The sequence below is a fragment of the Castor canadensis genome, chromosome 12 (genome assembly GCF_047511655.1).
Source record: "Castor canadensis chromosome 12, mCasCan1.hap1v2, whole genome shotgun sequence".
In the NCBI taxonomy this organism is placed as follows: domain Eukaryota; kingdom Metazoa; phylum Chordata; class Mammalia; order Rodentia; family Castoridae; genus Castor; species Castor canadensis.
The window spans coordinates 86,682,526-86,697,047 of NC_133397.1; the positions used below are offsets into that span (position 1 = coordinate 86,682,526).

The window sequence follows — 14,522 nt, forward strand, 5'->3', positions numbered from 1 at the left end:
GTTCATCAACCATTTCCAGAATACACTGGAAATGAAAAGACTTTATTCAGGTTATATTTGTCTTATGACACAGTTTTTTTTCCTTGTGGTACTGGGGATTGAACTCAGGGCCTTACTCTTGCTAGGCAAATGCTTATAACATGTTTTTTTAAGAAGAGACAGAAATGTTTTTCGGACAAACTCACCAGTCCATCTTTTTACTTTTCCAATTAAACATGGAGCCCAGGAGGCACTCCTCAGACCCCACACACACCCAAGTGCCACATCCCTATAGCGCTGAATGAGAAGAAACCGGCCAAATGATTTGCAAAGGCATAATGAACAGTCTTTGTTTTAAGGGGTCCTAATCAGCAGGTTGGACTCCTGAAAGATAACTCATGCCAAGAAGAAAGAATCCTTCATTTGCACCCTTGCTCTTCCCCCTGACTTGGATTTAAATGTGCAACTGACTGAAATCCAGACGCAGTATTTCAAAAGCTGCTGGTGTGGTTCCAAATAGGTCACCCTCAGCAAACATTCCACTCTGGGCTTTCCAGAAACCACACACCAGAGTATAAAAGTTTCTCTGCCCTCATTTTACCTACTTGCCTCTAACCACACAACCAGATTTGAAATACTGGCAGAAACTGAGCCCTTTCAGCTTACAACACTTGATTCCATGTGCTCCCTGGGATTTCTCTGGGTAGGTTGCCTACAGAAATGCCTGGCTCAGAGATTGTTGTTTTAGCGTTTTGTTTTCCCCATGAGCTGAATTAATTGAGATGTCTCAGTTAAGAGATCAAGGCCCATGCACACCAGACCTCCCTGGAAATAGGCAGGAGTTTGAACAGCCTAGGAAAAGAGTGTCTGATCACCAGCCCTAAAGAGTAGGAAGCAGAGGGTTTCCTTCACCCAGTAATGCAGCACCATGTCCTTCCCCAGGGGTGCTCATTGCTACCAGATGAGACTGCATTGGGGTTCAGATCACGATGAAGAGTGAATTTTCACCAAGGGCAGCGTCTTCACCAATGTCCATGTTAAAATGGAGCGATGCAGAATGGCTGTAGTTATCAACCACATATGTCTGCTTGCTTCAGTTGGGAGTGAGCAAACTTCTGTACAAGTTGTCTCATAATTGTAATTAAAATGTGCTCAAGGTATCCACTTTGAAGACTTGGATAAGGGCCTATGGGAAATTCACCTTCCTCAGCATCCACATTGGCCACGTATCTTAGCAATGCCATTACAACCCGGCCCTTAAAAATTAGTGAATGCCAGGAGAAAGAAGAATTATTTAGTAAGATATACAGTTTTCCTTTTGAGTAATTCTTTTCAATCTAGCAAGTTGCAAACGCTCAGCTTTCTCATTAGGCACTCTCATTTGTCCCGTGCTGTTCTTCCTTTTTGACAAGCCAAGGTGGGCTTGAGCAAGGTGGGCAGGGCCCAGGCTAAGAAGTAGGGACTCTGTCCACCTCAGAGTCCCGATAGCTGTTCAGAGCATATCCCATAAGCTGCAGAGAGAAAAAGGAAGAGTCTGAAATTAGTGCTTAATTAGTACGAGATGATTTCTCATGAATGTGCAGAAAATTATTTTCCTCTCCATGTTCCAAACATGTAGGACATCTGTCCCATCTGGGATTTAGAAACATCCTTCTTTCTGGAGCAGTCCTCATCACTGGTGGTTTCACATCTTCCCGGATACCTATCAGCTTTGTTTCTCGTTTGTTCTAACAAGTGCTGAGAAGGCCATCTGTTACTTTCCTTGTGGATTGCTTGCTGTTTTTCTTTAGCTGTTGCCACTGAGTTATCACAAGCAGGCCACCTCTGATGTGATATACTTAGTTGTTCTGATGCTTGAGTTGATAACTGAGTAGAACAGGGTTAATACATCTTTCTCCATTCCTTTCTATCCCTTTGCTGCTAAGTAATTTCAATATCATTTCTGCTTCTTCCTTGTGCCTTCCTAACCCCTTTTAAAATAACTTCTTCCAGAACCTGAGATCTCCCTCCCCCTAATGTGGGAGCTCACCTTTATCTTGGGACAGACTTGGAAGCCAACCTCAGGTGCAGCCAAATGAAATAAACTTTAGTCATTCTGAATATCCAGGGAACCTTGGGACTCTTATTTTTGGAATCCCAAGGACACCAGCCCAAGGCAAATCTTTCAGAGTGTCTGTCATGGAAGTTTCAGGACTTAAGAACCTATGGACCATTCTAATATGAAGACACAAACTGTACCTTTCCAAGCAGGAGCCCGTGACAGGCACTTCCATTGTTTTTCTGACACTGAGTGATGACTGCCGAGTATGGTTCCCAGCAGCTACCTTGCCTAGGCCTCCTTCTGACCAGTATTTATGCAACAGTAGAGCCTGAGGGCCATGGGGTTCAGACCCAGGCTGAGTGGACCCCCAAAGGCTGAGAGGACCCCCAAAGGCTGAGAGGACCAGCTCCCAGTAGCACCAGTTCAGGCTGCAGAGAAGCCGCCCTGGAGTCCCAAGGTCTGTGTGCTAGTCAGCCGCAGGGATCAGAAGGTTTCTTCCTGAAACTGAGCCATAAGCTGTGGTTTGGCTATGAGATGAAAGTTCCCCTCATGAGAGACTCACCCAGTTATTCCACGTTGAGCACCTGTTAATAGGACACCTATTAACAGCTCTGGAGGAGCAAGTCTCAGCTGCCACCATGGAGAAACCATCTCTTTAGCTTTTGGCAAGAATATGATCAAGATGACTCTGGAGGGAAGTCTAGCAGGAAAGAATCACTTTTCTCCATATCGTGAGTGGTCAGAGATCTGAGCCAACAGGGCTGTGCCTACATTTAGTAGACAATCCTTTTGAGAGGCAAGGAAGCCAGTTGTAATTAGATGTATTTTTTCTATTTCTTAAATTGAAACAACTAATTGAATCCTTAATTAATGACTTTAAACTACCTTGGGATATGAAGTTGCTCTAAGTGCTAAGTGTGACTGAAGTCCCTGGGAATACTCTGCTCGTCTGTTGACTCTGGAATATGCAAGGAGCCTCACGCTGCAAGGAAAAAGTCATTTCAGAAACAACTGGCAAAATATTTAAATGAGCGTCTTCCTCTTGGTTTTTCCCTTGACTTCTATTAAAACTTTCATCCTCGATTTACTATGTATTACCCTGGGTGAAGCCCTCACATATTTAAGGGTTTTTTTGGTGTGAAAAGCTTGTTTGGAAAAGAAGTGGCTCAGTTCTGGGCCCATCTGTAAAATATCTAGCTGATCAAGTGCAGGCTACAAGCAATAATGAAACCTCCCTTTTGCAGATGCATTTCCATCCTTAAAGCCTTTGAAGTTATAAAGGAACAGATAAAGTTAGGTTGGGAGGCAGCCAAGCCAGGACTTCACTTAATGACCTCCACTTAAAACCATGGTCCCAGTCTCTGTTGCCCTTGAAGAAGGAACAAATCCTGTGCAGGTGTTTCCCACTTCACGATCTTTTCCTTTCCTCTCTTCTCTTCACAGTACATCAGGAACAGGGCCCTCTGACAGCAAGAATGTAGTAGCCCAAAGGATGACTCAAACAGATAAAATACAGAGGCTTTCTCTGAAATTCCTGGGGGGAGGATAAAAGAGAATGATGGAGGAGATGAATTCAACTATGATATATTTAAGAAGTTTTGTAAATGTCACACAGTGTACCCCCAGGACAATAATAATGTGATAATAAAAAAATAAATTGATTTAAAAATAAAATAAAATTTCTGGGGAGTTCTCAGAAGTTTGCTTGAAAGGTCTTGGTATTCCAAAAGAGTCAGGAGAATTTATTAGGTCATATCTGGCTGGGTAATGTCTCTTAGATTCAAACAGAGAGTATTTCCATCTGGGAAGTTATTAAATGTCTTTTTTTTATTACACAGATGTTCACATCTGCAGACCCTTCCCTTATGTGGAATTGTTTTCCTTCCCCTTGATAAATCTCTTGGCTCACCCTACAAAATAATCTGCAATAGTCTATCCAATTCATGACAGATGTGAATTCTCAAGAAATCACTATTTTTTATTTTACCCACTTTATATTCATGTTTGGAAGCATTTATTAGTATTTATGTGAATGAATTCCGAGAATATGTTTGGTGAAATGAATTTATTCACGTTAGTGGAGAGAAGAGCACATTATAGAATCATTTAGAGACCTATAAATATATAAAGCAAGAAAAAATGTAGTCTTGCAGATTTCATTTTAAAATGCATTTAGTTTTCCGACACTCAATATGTCTTTAGCTAATTTAGAAAACAAAATGATGTTTAAATTTGCAAGTTCAGAATGTACAGGTCCGTAGGGAATTGGTCCCAAGATCCTTTGAAGAAACCCAAAATCCATGGATGCTCAACTCCCTTATGTAAAATGGCACAGTATTTGCGTGTCACCTGCACACATCCTCCTGTATACTTTAACCATCTCTAAATTTTATGTAATGCCTAACACCATGTGAATGTAATGTCAGTAGTTGCAATGCTGTATTGTTTAGGGAATAATAACAAGAAAATGAGTCTGTACATGTTCAGTACAGATGTGGGTTTTTTTCAAATATTTTGGATCCACAGTTGGTTGAATTTGTGGATTCAGGACCCTTGGGTTAGGGAGGGCCAACAGGAATCAACCATATTTTACAAAGAAGAGGTAGTGGAAGGCTCTCTTCCAGAATTCCTCAACCCCAACTGAAGGTCGGTGAGCCTGAAGAGCTTTGGAAAGTGCCAGGGCCTATGCTTTGTTAGCTGATCTGGACAGGGCCCAGGCAACCAGACCAAGGGTCTCAGGGGAACCAGGAGTACAGTTGGATTTGAGAATCCCATGTATGTGCTAAGTCGAATTCTCTCATATTTAACAAGGCTCTTTTCCCCACCTAGCAAACTTCATGTAAAGATAATAAAGTTTTTCTGGCCCAAAAGATCAGTCAGTTCTCCACGGTCACCCTGAAGGCGGGTCTGGAGACTCCCAGGGAAGACGCCACTGGTGTCCAGTGGTACCTCCCACACGGTGCTGGAAGCCTGGTTCCAGCACCATGGTGAGTGTGAACCTAGAACCATGCCCTGTCTTCCCTAATAGAACCCAAGATTTAGACTCCAAAGACCTAAGTAGCATCCCTGCTCCATTATCTCAACTCTATTAATAACCTTGGCCTTTCTGGGCCTCAGTTTCCTCATCTCTAAAGTGAGGGCAGTAATGCTTTACTAGACTTATGAGGATAAATAGGCAGACACCTGGGAACATACATGTTACCCATGCAATGCTACAGAACTCCTAAGTTCTGTTATAGGTACTGTATTGCAGTGGTATTGGGATGACCCTGTGTGTTCACTAGCTTTCTGTTACTGTACAAAATACCTGTTGTGGTCAACTTAAAAAGATAAAAGTTTTGTTTTGGTTCACAGTTTCCGAGGTTTCAGGCCATGCTCTATTAGACCACTGCTTTGGGCCTGTGGTAAAGTAGCGCATCACATGGGGGGAGCACATGGTGGATCAATGCTGCTCATCTTATGGCTGAAGATGAAAGAGACCAGGGTCCTACAGTCCTCTTCGAGGACCCCAATGGCCTAAAACCTCCCAGTAGGCCCCACCTCTAAAAGTTTCCACCACCTCCCAATAGCTCCAAGCTGGAAAGAAGCCTTTCACACTTGGGCTGTTAGGGGACATTTAAGATACAGACTATATCACCCTAAATCCCAATGCCACTTCCTAAGTGACTTAGTCCCTGCATCAGCCTGGGCTCTCAATGGTAATTTCCAGGCAGAAGCCCTGGAGTCCCCTAGGTGTCAAGATTGGGCTGAGTGGGGAAGAAGGTACCGTCCTTTTTCTGCCAAGACACTACTACTTTCCCTGGGACCTTCAGTACCAGGAATACCATATGACTATGGAATTCACCTTAAAACAGTAGCTGAAGGAGTAGTCAGGCCCTGCTGCAGAACAAAGGTCTTCTCATGATCTAGAACAGTTTTCCCAGCACAAGAAACAAAGGGTGGAGGGCTGGTGGAAGTATAGTGGCTACCAGCATGTTGTCGACTCCCCACTCTACCTCTAACAAGCTGTTTGGCCTTGTGCATCAGTTTCCTCATCCGTGTAGTGAGGTAATAGGACCTTGTCAGGTTGCTGTGAGAATGAAATGGATTAATATGCATAAAACCCTTGGAGCAGAGCACGGCTGTCAGTAAGTTGCCAGCTAGGGAACGGCTGCTGACACCAGACGGAGCTAACCCGTGTTTCTCCCCAACCCTGCAGTGCCTAGTCCCTCCTGTAATGGCTTTGACAACACCCTTTCAAGACCCTGTCGTGTGCCCCTAGGAAAGGAGGTCTGCTTCATCGCCACTGTGCGTCTGGCAACACCACAGTTCTTAAAGGCAAGTCGCTGACAGAGAAGTCATTGTGGGTTGTTTTTTCAATGGAGCTACATTTGGTTATATTTCACTTACTGTCTTTATTGGGAGAGAATGAAATTGCAATGAAGTTGTCACTAACTTTGAAAAATCTAAAATGTCTGGTACCCTGGTTTCCTGTTTTATTTTTGTATGACAGCAACATCAACTGCAATTCAATCTACAAAGATGCTGTTTGGTAACCAAATTGTCCTACCTTTTTCGCCACCGTTAACACCACACAGAGAACTGAAAGTCAAAATGTTGAAGATTTGTCATTGTTTCTCCTCTGTGATTGCCTTCACATCTCTGGCACAAATGTGGAGTTAAATTAGTAATTCAAATTCAGATGAAAAGCTGTTCTCCACATGTTTACCACACTTCCAGATAATGGGTAGGGAGTGGTGTGACATTTTGGCTCCTAGGTATTTTTCCCCAGCTTCTGAAATAAATTTAGTATCAGCTAATACCAAAATTAGCTACAGATGACGAGTTTCAGTCCAACATGACTTGGAGACTGGCTCAGGATGGTTTTAACTTCTGTTACCCACCATGCGCTCCTTTTGAACAAACCTAGGGTGAGCATCTGGCACCCCAAGCAACATGGTTTTTTCCTCTTCCAATACAGGAAATGTGCATAGTTGACGAACCTTTAGAGGAATTCACTTCAAGGCATAGCTTGGAATGGAAATTTTTATTTCTGGATCACAGGTTTGTGAAAAGAAAAACATATTTGGGTTGGGTCCTTTTCAAGTGTTGTGCATAAGCCAGGCTCTGCCTGGAAGAAGAAAGTCAGGCCTAGTTGTCTGAAGGGGAAGGACTCCCTGGCAGTGGGGAAAGTTGCTCATGGCCAAGGGTAGGAGGAAGGAAGGAAGGACAGGTTGTCTTTCATGCTCTTGTCCCATTCCCTTTTAGGTTCTATGCTCAGGTCAGTGCCTCAGCCCCAGGAAATCTTTGGGATGATCTGCATTCAGGTCCATTCTGTTCCCTAGTATAACAGAAGCAGATGTGAAAAGAATCTCTCCTCTGGTTTCTCTCAACATGCTGTTGATCCTTTAGCCCAGTCTTTTTTCTTTCCTTGGTAATATTATCAAAGTTAAAAACTAGCCATCTCTCCTCCCCACCCTTTAATTTTCATTACATTTGGGCATTGGGACGGCTCAATCTATAGCTGGTTTTAATTATTCAATAGCAATACACTTTATTATTATTTGGGCTGGGTTATGCCAAGGGAGTGGAATGTCTAAATGCCAAAGTAAGTGAGAGCCCTTTGGAAAATAGAGGCTTTCCAGACTGACTACTGCGTTATTTTCCTCCCCTGGGTCTTGAGAATTGAGGCCTCCATTTGAACCATGAAGCATGCAAATGGTATCTTCTGTGTTGAGAAGCCCAACCAGTATGAGTCCTGCAGGGTTTTCTCTGATGAAGAATCCCACTTGTCTCCTGCAGAGCTCCTCCAATCATAGGATACCTGCCCTTTGAAGTGCTAGGCACCTCGGGCTATGACTACTACCACATCGATGACCTGGAACTCCTGGCCAGGTGCCACCAGCACCGTGAGTACCCCTTACCTGGCTTAGGTGCTAGGGCATTGCACTTGCTCCATGAAGGTCCAAACAGCAGGACTCTGCGCTTCTGGAAGTTTGCTTATTACCAGGCTTATTTTGGAGGCAAGAAACTTGGTTTTCTCTGCAGTGATCTGACAGCATGGTGGAGATCCTTGTCTGTATTACTCTTGTGTGGACTGTTTTAATTTAAAATTGACTTTGCACCAGTCCCCAGTATCTCCCTAGTTTTATCCAGATAGGCACATTTTTTAATCCTAATCAAGAAATTAAGGCACCACCTATTGTTAACTTTGTGGTCTCAAGTGTTTAGCTATTACGCTGGATTCCTTAGATGAAATCTTTTATCATTTAGATGTTCTGAGACATACTTTGTTGTCTAAAAGAAAAATTTTGTTAAAATAGTTTAAGTTTCATCTTGTAAGGTCCACTTTTTAAATTTTCCAGCCCTTATAGTTAATTCTACATGTACTAGTACTCTAGAAATAAGTTTGCAGTGAAACGAGTTGATAGGAGGAGCTCTGTACAGGGATTGTTTTCCAAAGAAAAGTGCTGTTTAGAGAAACAAAACTATAAAATTCCTGAATGTGTTGTAAAGCCATTCGAAAACAAGGCTGTGTTTAAAAGATAACAAATGCAGATGAGTTTTTTAAAAAAAAAAAAAAAGGGAAAGAAAGATATTTAGGCCTGCCGGATTTATTTATTTATTTGTTTTGGTGGTACTGGTGTTTGAACTCAGGGCCTCATGCTTGCTTCACAGGCACTCTACCACTTAATCCACTCTGCCAGCCCTATTTTGTGTTGGGTTTTTTCAAGAAAGTGTCTCTTGAACTATTTGCTTGGGCTGGCTTCAAGCCACCATCCTTCTGATTTCTGCCTCCTAAGAAGCTAGGATTACAGGCATGAGCCACTGGCACCTGGCTTCTTTTAATTTCTGCAAAAACAAAAGACTGAATGCACATAACTGCTCTTTGCAACAGACAGGTATTGGTCACCAACCACAGGCCAGATAATGGGCTTTCTTCAGAAACAGCATTCTGCAAGTCAGTGGCTCTGGTAGCTTGAGTTTCCTTGGTAAGCATTCTCTTAACTGTTTGCAAGAAGAGATGCAGGTGTACGTGAGCTGTATCTCCTCACTGCCCTGCAGGGCGGAGTCTGCTGGGAAAGCCAAAACAGGTTACTTTGTAGGATGTCGTTGGTGCATGGATAAAGGGATATTGCAGGATGTTGGAGGCTCAGGAGAGCCCCTTTCACAGCTCATGGAGGGGTCAGGAAAGCTCTGTGCCACGGAAGAGGGGAACACTCTGACAAACACGTGGTTAGGACTCATGATGTGAGGGGATAAGAATTAAAAACTTGTCCAGTTTTCATTTCCCAAGAGTCAAGGATTAACCATTCAGAGCCATATTTTCAGTGCCAACTCTTAGCTAACATTTGTGGTAACGTTGACTTATGGACCCTGATATATGAATTGACCACTACCATTGTACTTTACTAGCTGCCTGGTCTGCGGTCTCTATTAAAACTTTCTCGTTGTGCTTTCAGTGTTGAAGGAAAACAGGCTTGAGTTCCAGATGGTTCGGTTACTGGAATCAGGGATCATTTTTAAAACTTTAACCCCTTACTCTGCAAAGTGTGGTCCTTGGCCTGGCTTCATAGCACTGTGGATTTGCGAGATTTGTAGAATCTCAGCCTCCTTCCACCAGGCCTAAAGACTCAGTAGAGCTATTTTTACAAGATCCCCCAGGTGATTTATGGTCACGTTCAAATTTGTGGAGCACAACTGCTTGAGACCTTTGGCTGGAAAGAAAAAGCCCTAGGTTGAAGAATTACACTTGGCATCTGAAAGACTTGCCCTATAGCTAGGACAAGAGTTCTTGTTCCGTGGAGCCCATGCTCTGACCCTGCTGGGTTTTTGTCCTCTCCAGCAACCACATTCTCCAAATCACTGTTTCCTTTGGTAGTTTATTTTCTCAAGTAAGATTTATCTTAACTCTTTGCATTAGAGATGCTAAATTCCAGGCACTATGGCAATAAAACCAAAATTGTGCTTCTTTCTCAGATCCACAGTCCATCTTTCTGCCTTGCCAGGCTAATAAACCACCAGCGTCCATTTTGTCCTAAGCATCCCCAGAGCAGCCACCTACAAACACAACCATAAGGACTCCAGCCAGATTTTCAGCTGCAGGAGTGGGCCTGTGGCAAAGGCATCCATACGAGACACTCTTTTCTAGAACAAGGGGGACCGAATCTCAACTATTGACTGGCAGCTGCAGAATCCATCCAGCGGCTGATGGCTGTCAGGTCTATTTTAGGTCCAGTTCTCCCTGTGTCTGGATGTTCCCTCCTCTACTCAACTCTAGCAGCTCCAAAGACAGCTCACCTGCAGCGGGAAGATGAGCCCCAGGAAAACCAGGGCCTCTTTTTAATTAAAACTTCCAGCTTGAAAATCTGTTTGTACCTGCCTGTATTCAAAGATCTCTTTAAGCTTTTGAGCATTTGGAAAAGTACATGGATCATTCTGTTGTTTAAGAATTTGTTAGAGTTTGAGAGTATAGCTCAATGATAGAGCACTTGCCTACCATGCATGAGGTCCTAAGTTCAATCCCCAGGACTGAAAAAAAAGACACATTTGAGTAAGTGATAGTCACTTAAAATACAGTTCAACCAGGGAAATGAGCAATGTTGGACGTTGTCCTTTTGAATGCTTGGGGCAAAGATCATTGTTGCATTGATACACGTTGCATGCAGAATCCATTTTCTACTCCCAGTGATGCAGTTTGGCAAGGGGAAGTCGTGTTGCTACCGGTTTCTGACAAAAGGCCAGCAGTGGATTTGGCTGCAGACCCACTACTACATCACCTACCACCAGTGGAACTCCAAGCCCGAGTTCATCGTGTGCACGCACTCGGTCGTCAGGTACCATGTGGGTGGCAGGACTGGACTCTGTCCTCGCAACTCCTGGGAGAGGTGCACAAGGACCCTGGTGACTGGGGTGAATCAGCAGCCACCTCAGGAACTCCCTGTATCTGAGGGTCTATCCAGGCTGTCATTTGCAGTAAGCAGGACAATTCCCAGAACTCCCAGGTACACATCTAGTTCTTCTCCCAAGGCTAAGACTTCTTTGGAGTTTTCAGTCAGGCCCCTTTGCAAGCTTCATGAACTCTTTTAGGCTGCCAAGATATTACTTAGTAAGTTCCTGCTTTACTGACCTACTTACATATTTTTCTGTCCTCTATCCATCCCCAGCCTTCCCTTGTCACTGCTTTGAGAAGAAAATTAAAACGTTTCCTCTAAATAACTCAAGCACATACTCCTTTTATTTTTAATGCTTTAAAACTCCCTGCTGGTAACTGAGGCAGTGTTGAGAGAACAGATGAGTTGCTGTGTGTAGGAGAGGGTCCCCAGTAGGTCCATGGAGCCCTCAGTCCAGGGTGGGAGAGCAGAGCTTCGAAGGAAGGCATCATGTCTCACACATCATACACCCATCCTGGGTAGGGTTCCGACTCTCAGAGGTGAAGGAGAAAAGTCTTTCTCTCCCTCACCCCACTGCAGAAATGTTAAGAACATAAATCATTTCAAAGCTAATTTTTAAAGAGCCTTTGAGAAAAATAAAGGCTAGAAGAAGTATGTCTCAAACAGCCAGCACTCCATATCGACTAGGTTCTATGTCCATGGATTTAACTAACCACAGATTGAAAATATTTTTTTAAAAATTACCTCAGTACTGAACATATACAGACTTTTTTCTTCTTACTATTCCCTAAGCAATACAGAATATCAGCTATGTACATAGCACATATGTTTTATTAGATATAAGTCATCTAGAGATACTTTAAAGTATACAGGAGGATGTGTGTAGGTGATACGTAAATACCATGCTGTTTTATTTAAGGGACTTGAGCATCTGTGCATTTTAGGGGAGACTTTTTTTTTTGTCTTGTCTTTTTTGGTGCTGGGATCGAACCCAGGGCCTCATGCCCACAGGTAGTCCTGGAACCAGTCCCCCTTGAACATGGAGGAATGACTACACATAGACATAACAGACAAATGAAGACATATAGACACTACACACACCCTACACATACAGACAGTCCATGCGCTGCTTACCCTTCTTTAGAGGGAGATGAGCAAAGTAAAATACTAGCTTTTCTCAGTTGGTAATCCTGACCCTGCTCCATCGTATTTTACATCCATGCTTGGAGGCTGGCTGTTCAACCTCCAGCCTGCCCCCAGGGACTTCAGCAGCCAGTGGTTTGTGACTTCATGGCCAACCCCCCACCATTCAACCTGAGCTTTGCTGGAGGGCCCCTCAGTCCCCTGGGAAGATTGGACATCATCCACACCTAAATCTCTGACTCCTCTCTGCCTCTCCATCCTCCACCTCCCAAAGCATAAAAGGAAACTTAGAGAGTAGGCAGTGAACTGAGAGAATAAAATAAGGTCAACAGCAGTGTCTCCTCCCAGACCCTTTCCCATCCTCCACACAGGAGGCCCAGGCCAGGGTCATTTTGGCATCACAACATGAAATCTGTCTACCCACAGTATTGACACAGTGAGTCCATACATTTATCAGCGGTCTGGGTCTGCTTAGTTCTAGGTTTGTTTGAAAGAAAACTCTAGAAATGTAATTACTAAAGTTTTGTGTCATACTTCTGTATACATAGTCCAGACTGAACAGGTTTTAAGAACAGTCATTATAGACCATTATGTTTAAAAACTTTGGTGGGAGGAGAATAATAAATTTGAGTGTAGTATAGAATCACAACAGTGGAAATTAAGCAGGGAATGAAACTCATTCCTTCAAACAGGTAACAGTCAGGGCTCCTTTGTGCTACCAATTCTGGGAGTGAGTGTGCTCAAGTGAACCCCAGTATGCCTTTGCACGTTGTCATCCTTCAGTGTCCCACCTCCATTGTGGTCTCTTGCTTTCCTGAGCAGTTACGCAGATGTCCGAGTAGAAAGGAGGCAGGAGCTGGCTTTGGAAGACCCGCCCTCTGAGACCATGCACCCCTCAGCTCTGAAGGTAAGTTCATCTCTGCATGATTGGTAAAAGCAAAGATCCACTGGATAGAGCCTTCCATGAGTCCTTCTAACAAAAACAGTAACAATAAGAACAGAGCTGCTTATCTTTACGAGTACTTGCTATATTCCTGCAGTGTTCAAAGTAGTTTTCATGTATTTTCTTATTTACCCCTGATGGCAGTTCTGTGAGGTGGGTGTGGTCTGTCCTGATTCTTCAAATGAGACACAAACACATGAGCCAAGGGCCCACACCCGCAAAGCTGGGTTAGAAGCAGCCTCTGGACCTGTGGCATGGTTTGGCAACTTTCCAGCCCTTCCAAGAGTGGCTCTGATAAGTCCAGTTTGCATTTCTCCCACTGATAAAAAGCTGGGGAGTTATTCCATCATCCTGTTGGGGCATGGAATAAGTTAAAGGCCCCCGTCTTTCCTTTGGCATAAATGCTGTGATGCTATCTCCAAGTCAGGCTGCCCCCTGCACCCCCCGCCACATGCTTCTATGTCATTCTGGGGTTTTTGTTTGTTTTTCTTTGTGGTGCTAGGGATGAAACCTGGGGCCTCATGAATGCAAAGCATGCACTAAACTCCATCCCTAGCCCCTCCAGTTATTTCTGTTTCTGTGTCTTGGTGTCTTAGCTGATAGCCATGTTGGTCCAGCTCTTTGCAGGGAGCTCTACTCTAAAAAAGACATTTCTCTCCACTAAGCCCTTTGCCTCCATCCTTCCCCCCACCCTGAGTTCTCTGGTCACATCTGGCCAGGCTTCTTCTCTGACAGTGCGAGGGAACCATGAAGATTGTCTGCAAGTAGACCAGAGCCCTGTTCCTCAAAGGTCATTCTTAAAGAAGCCTCATATGTTGGAAGAGAAACAGAGAAACCAAAAAAGAGAGGGAGTGTTTTGTTAGATCAAAGCTTTGAAAATCCACCACTATTTTGTCTCCTGTTAAGAAAGAGAAAATGCTACCAATCGATCCATGAAATAAGTATTCCTTTTCACAAATTGAAATTTCAGATGTTAAAATGTGGGTAGGAAAGGGCCTCTTAGAAGTGATGAAGTTCAAATCTTAGAGACCTAGAATCCAGAGGTTTTGGCCAGAGGCTGTCTGTGATTGAATAAAAGCATCTCATCCCTTGAGGATCAAGTTTGGAGGAAGGAGAAACCACCTTTAAGATCAGTGTGTCTTTGGAGGCTCGCCTGCTGACACGTTACATGGAGGTGCATTGTATGGTGACTCATCACCGACACGCTGAAGTGACTGAGCTGCCGCTGTTTATAGGAGTGTTTATACCCAGCTCTGTCACATAATACATCATGTGCCATGCCAGAGAACACAATTAAGATGTTAATAGGCAGGTGTTAGAGTCATCAGACATCAGAGCCGAACAAGTATGACATGTAGGCATTATTCAGTCAGAAATTCCCCACTGAGGTGCTGGTCCTTTGGGAATCCTAAGACCAACAGAGTATCTTCTTTTGAAAATGCACATGTGTATCCACACACAAATACAGTCTTGGCCACTGGGTTAAGAAACCCTTGTTAAAGTAGAAGCTCTAGGACAATGCTTCTCAACCTATCTATGGTGA

The 14,522-nt window shown here is 43.7% G+C and overlaps 1 protein-coding gene across 6 annotated transcripts in view; it reads left to right on the top strand.

Moving 5' to 3' along the window:
• The window catches only part of Npas2 (neuronal PAS domain protein 2), a 156,293-nt gene that overhangs the window by 120,494 nt on the left and 21,277 nt on the right, over window positions 1–14,522 (top strand). For all 6 annotated transcript variants that reach the window (XM_074050369.1, XM_074050371.1, XM_074050370.1 and 3 more), the window contains exons 8-12: window positions 6,219–6,337; window positions 6,981–7,063; window positions 7,802–7,908; window positions 10,689–10,836; window positions 12,859–12,943. In XM_074050369.1, coding sequence (XP_073906470.1) covers window positions 6,219–6,337; window positions 6,981–7,063; window positions 7,802–7,908; window positions 10,689–10,836; window positions 12,859–12,943 — 542 coding nt within the window. The remainder of the gene's footprint in view (window positions 1–6,218; window positions 6,338–6,980; window positions 7,064–7,801; window positions 7,909–10,688; window positions 10,837–12,858; window positions 12,944–14,522) is intronic.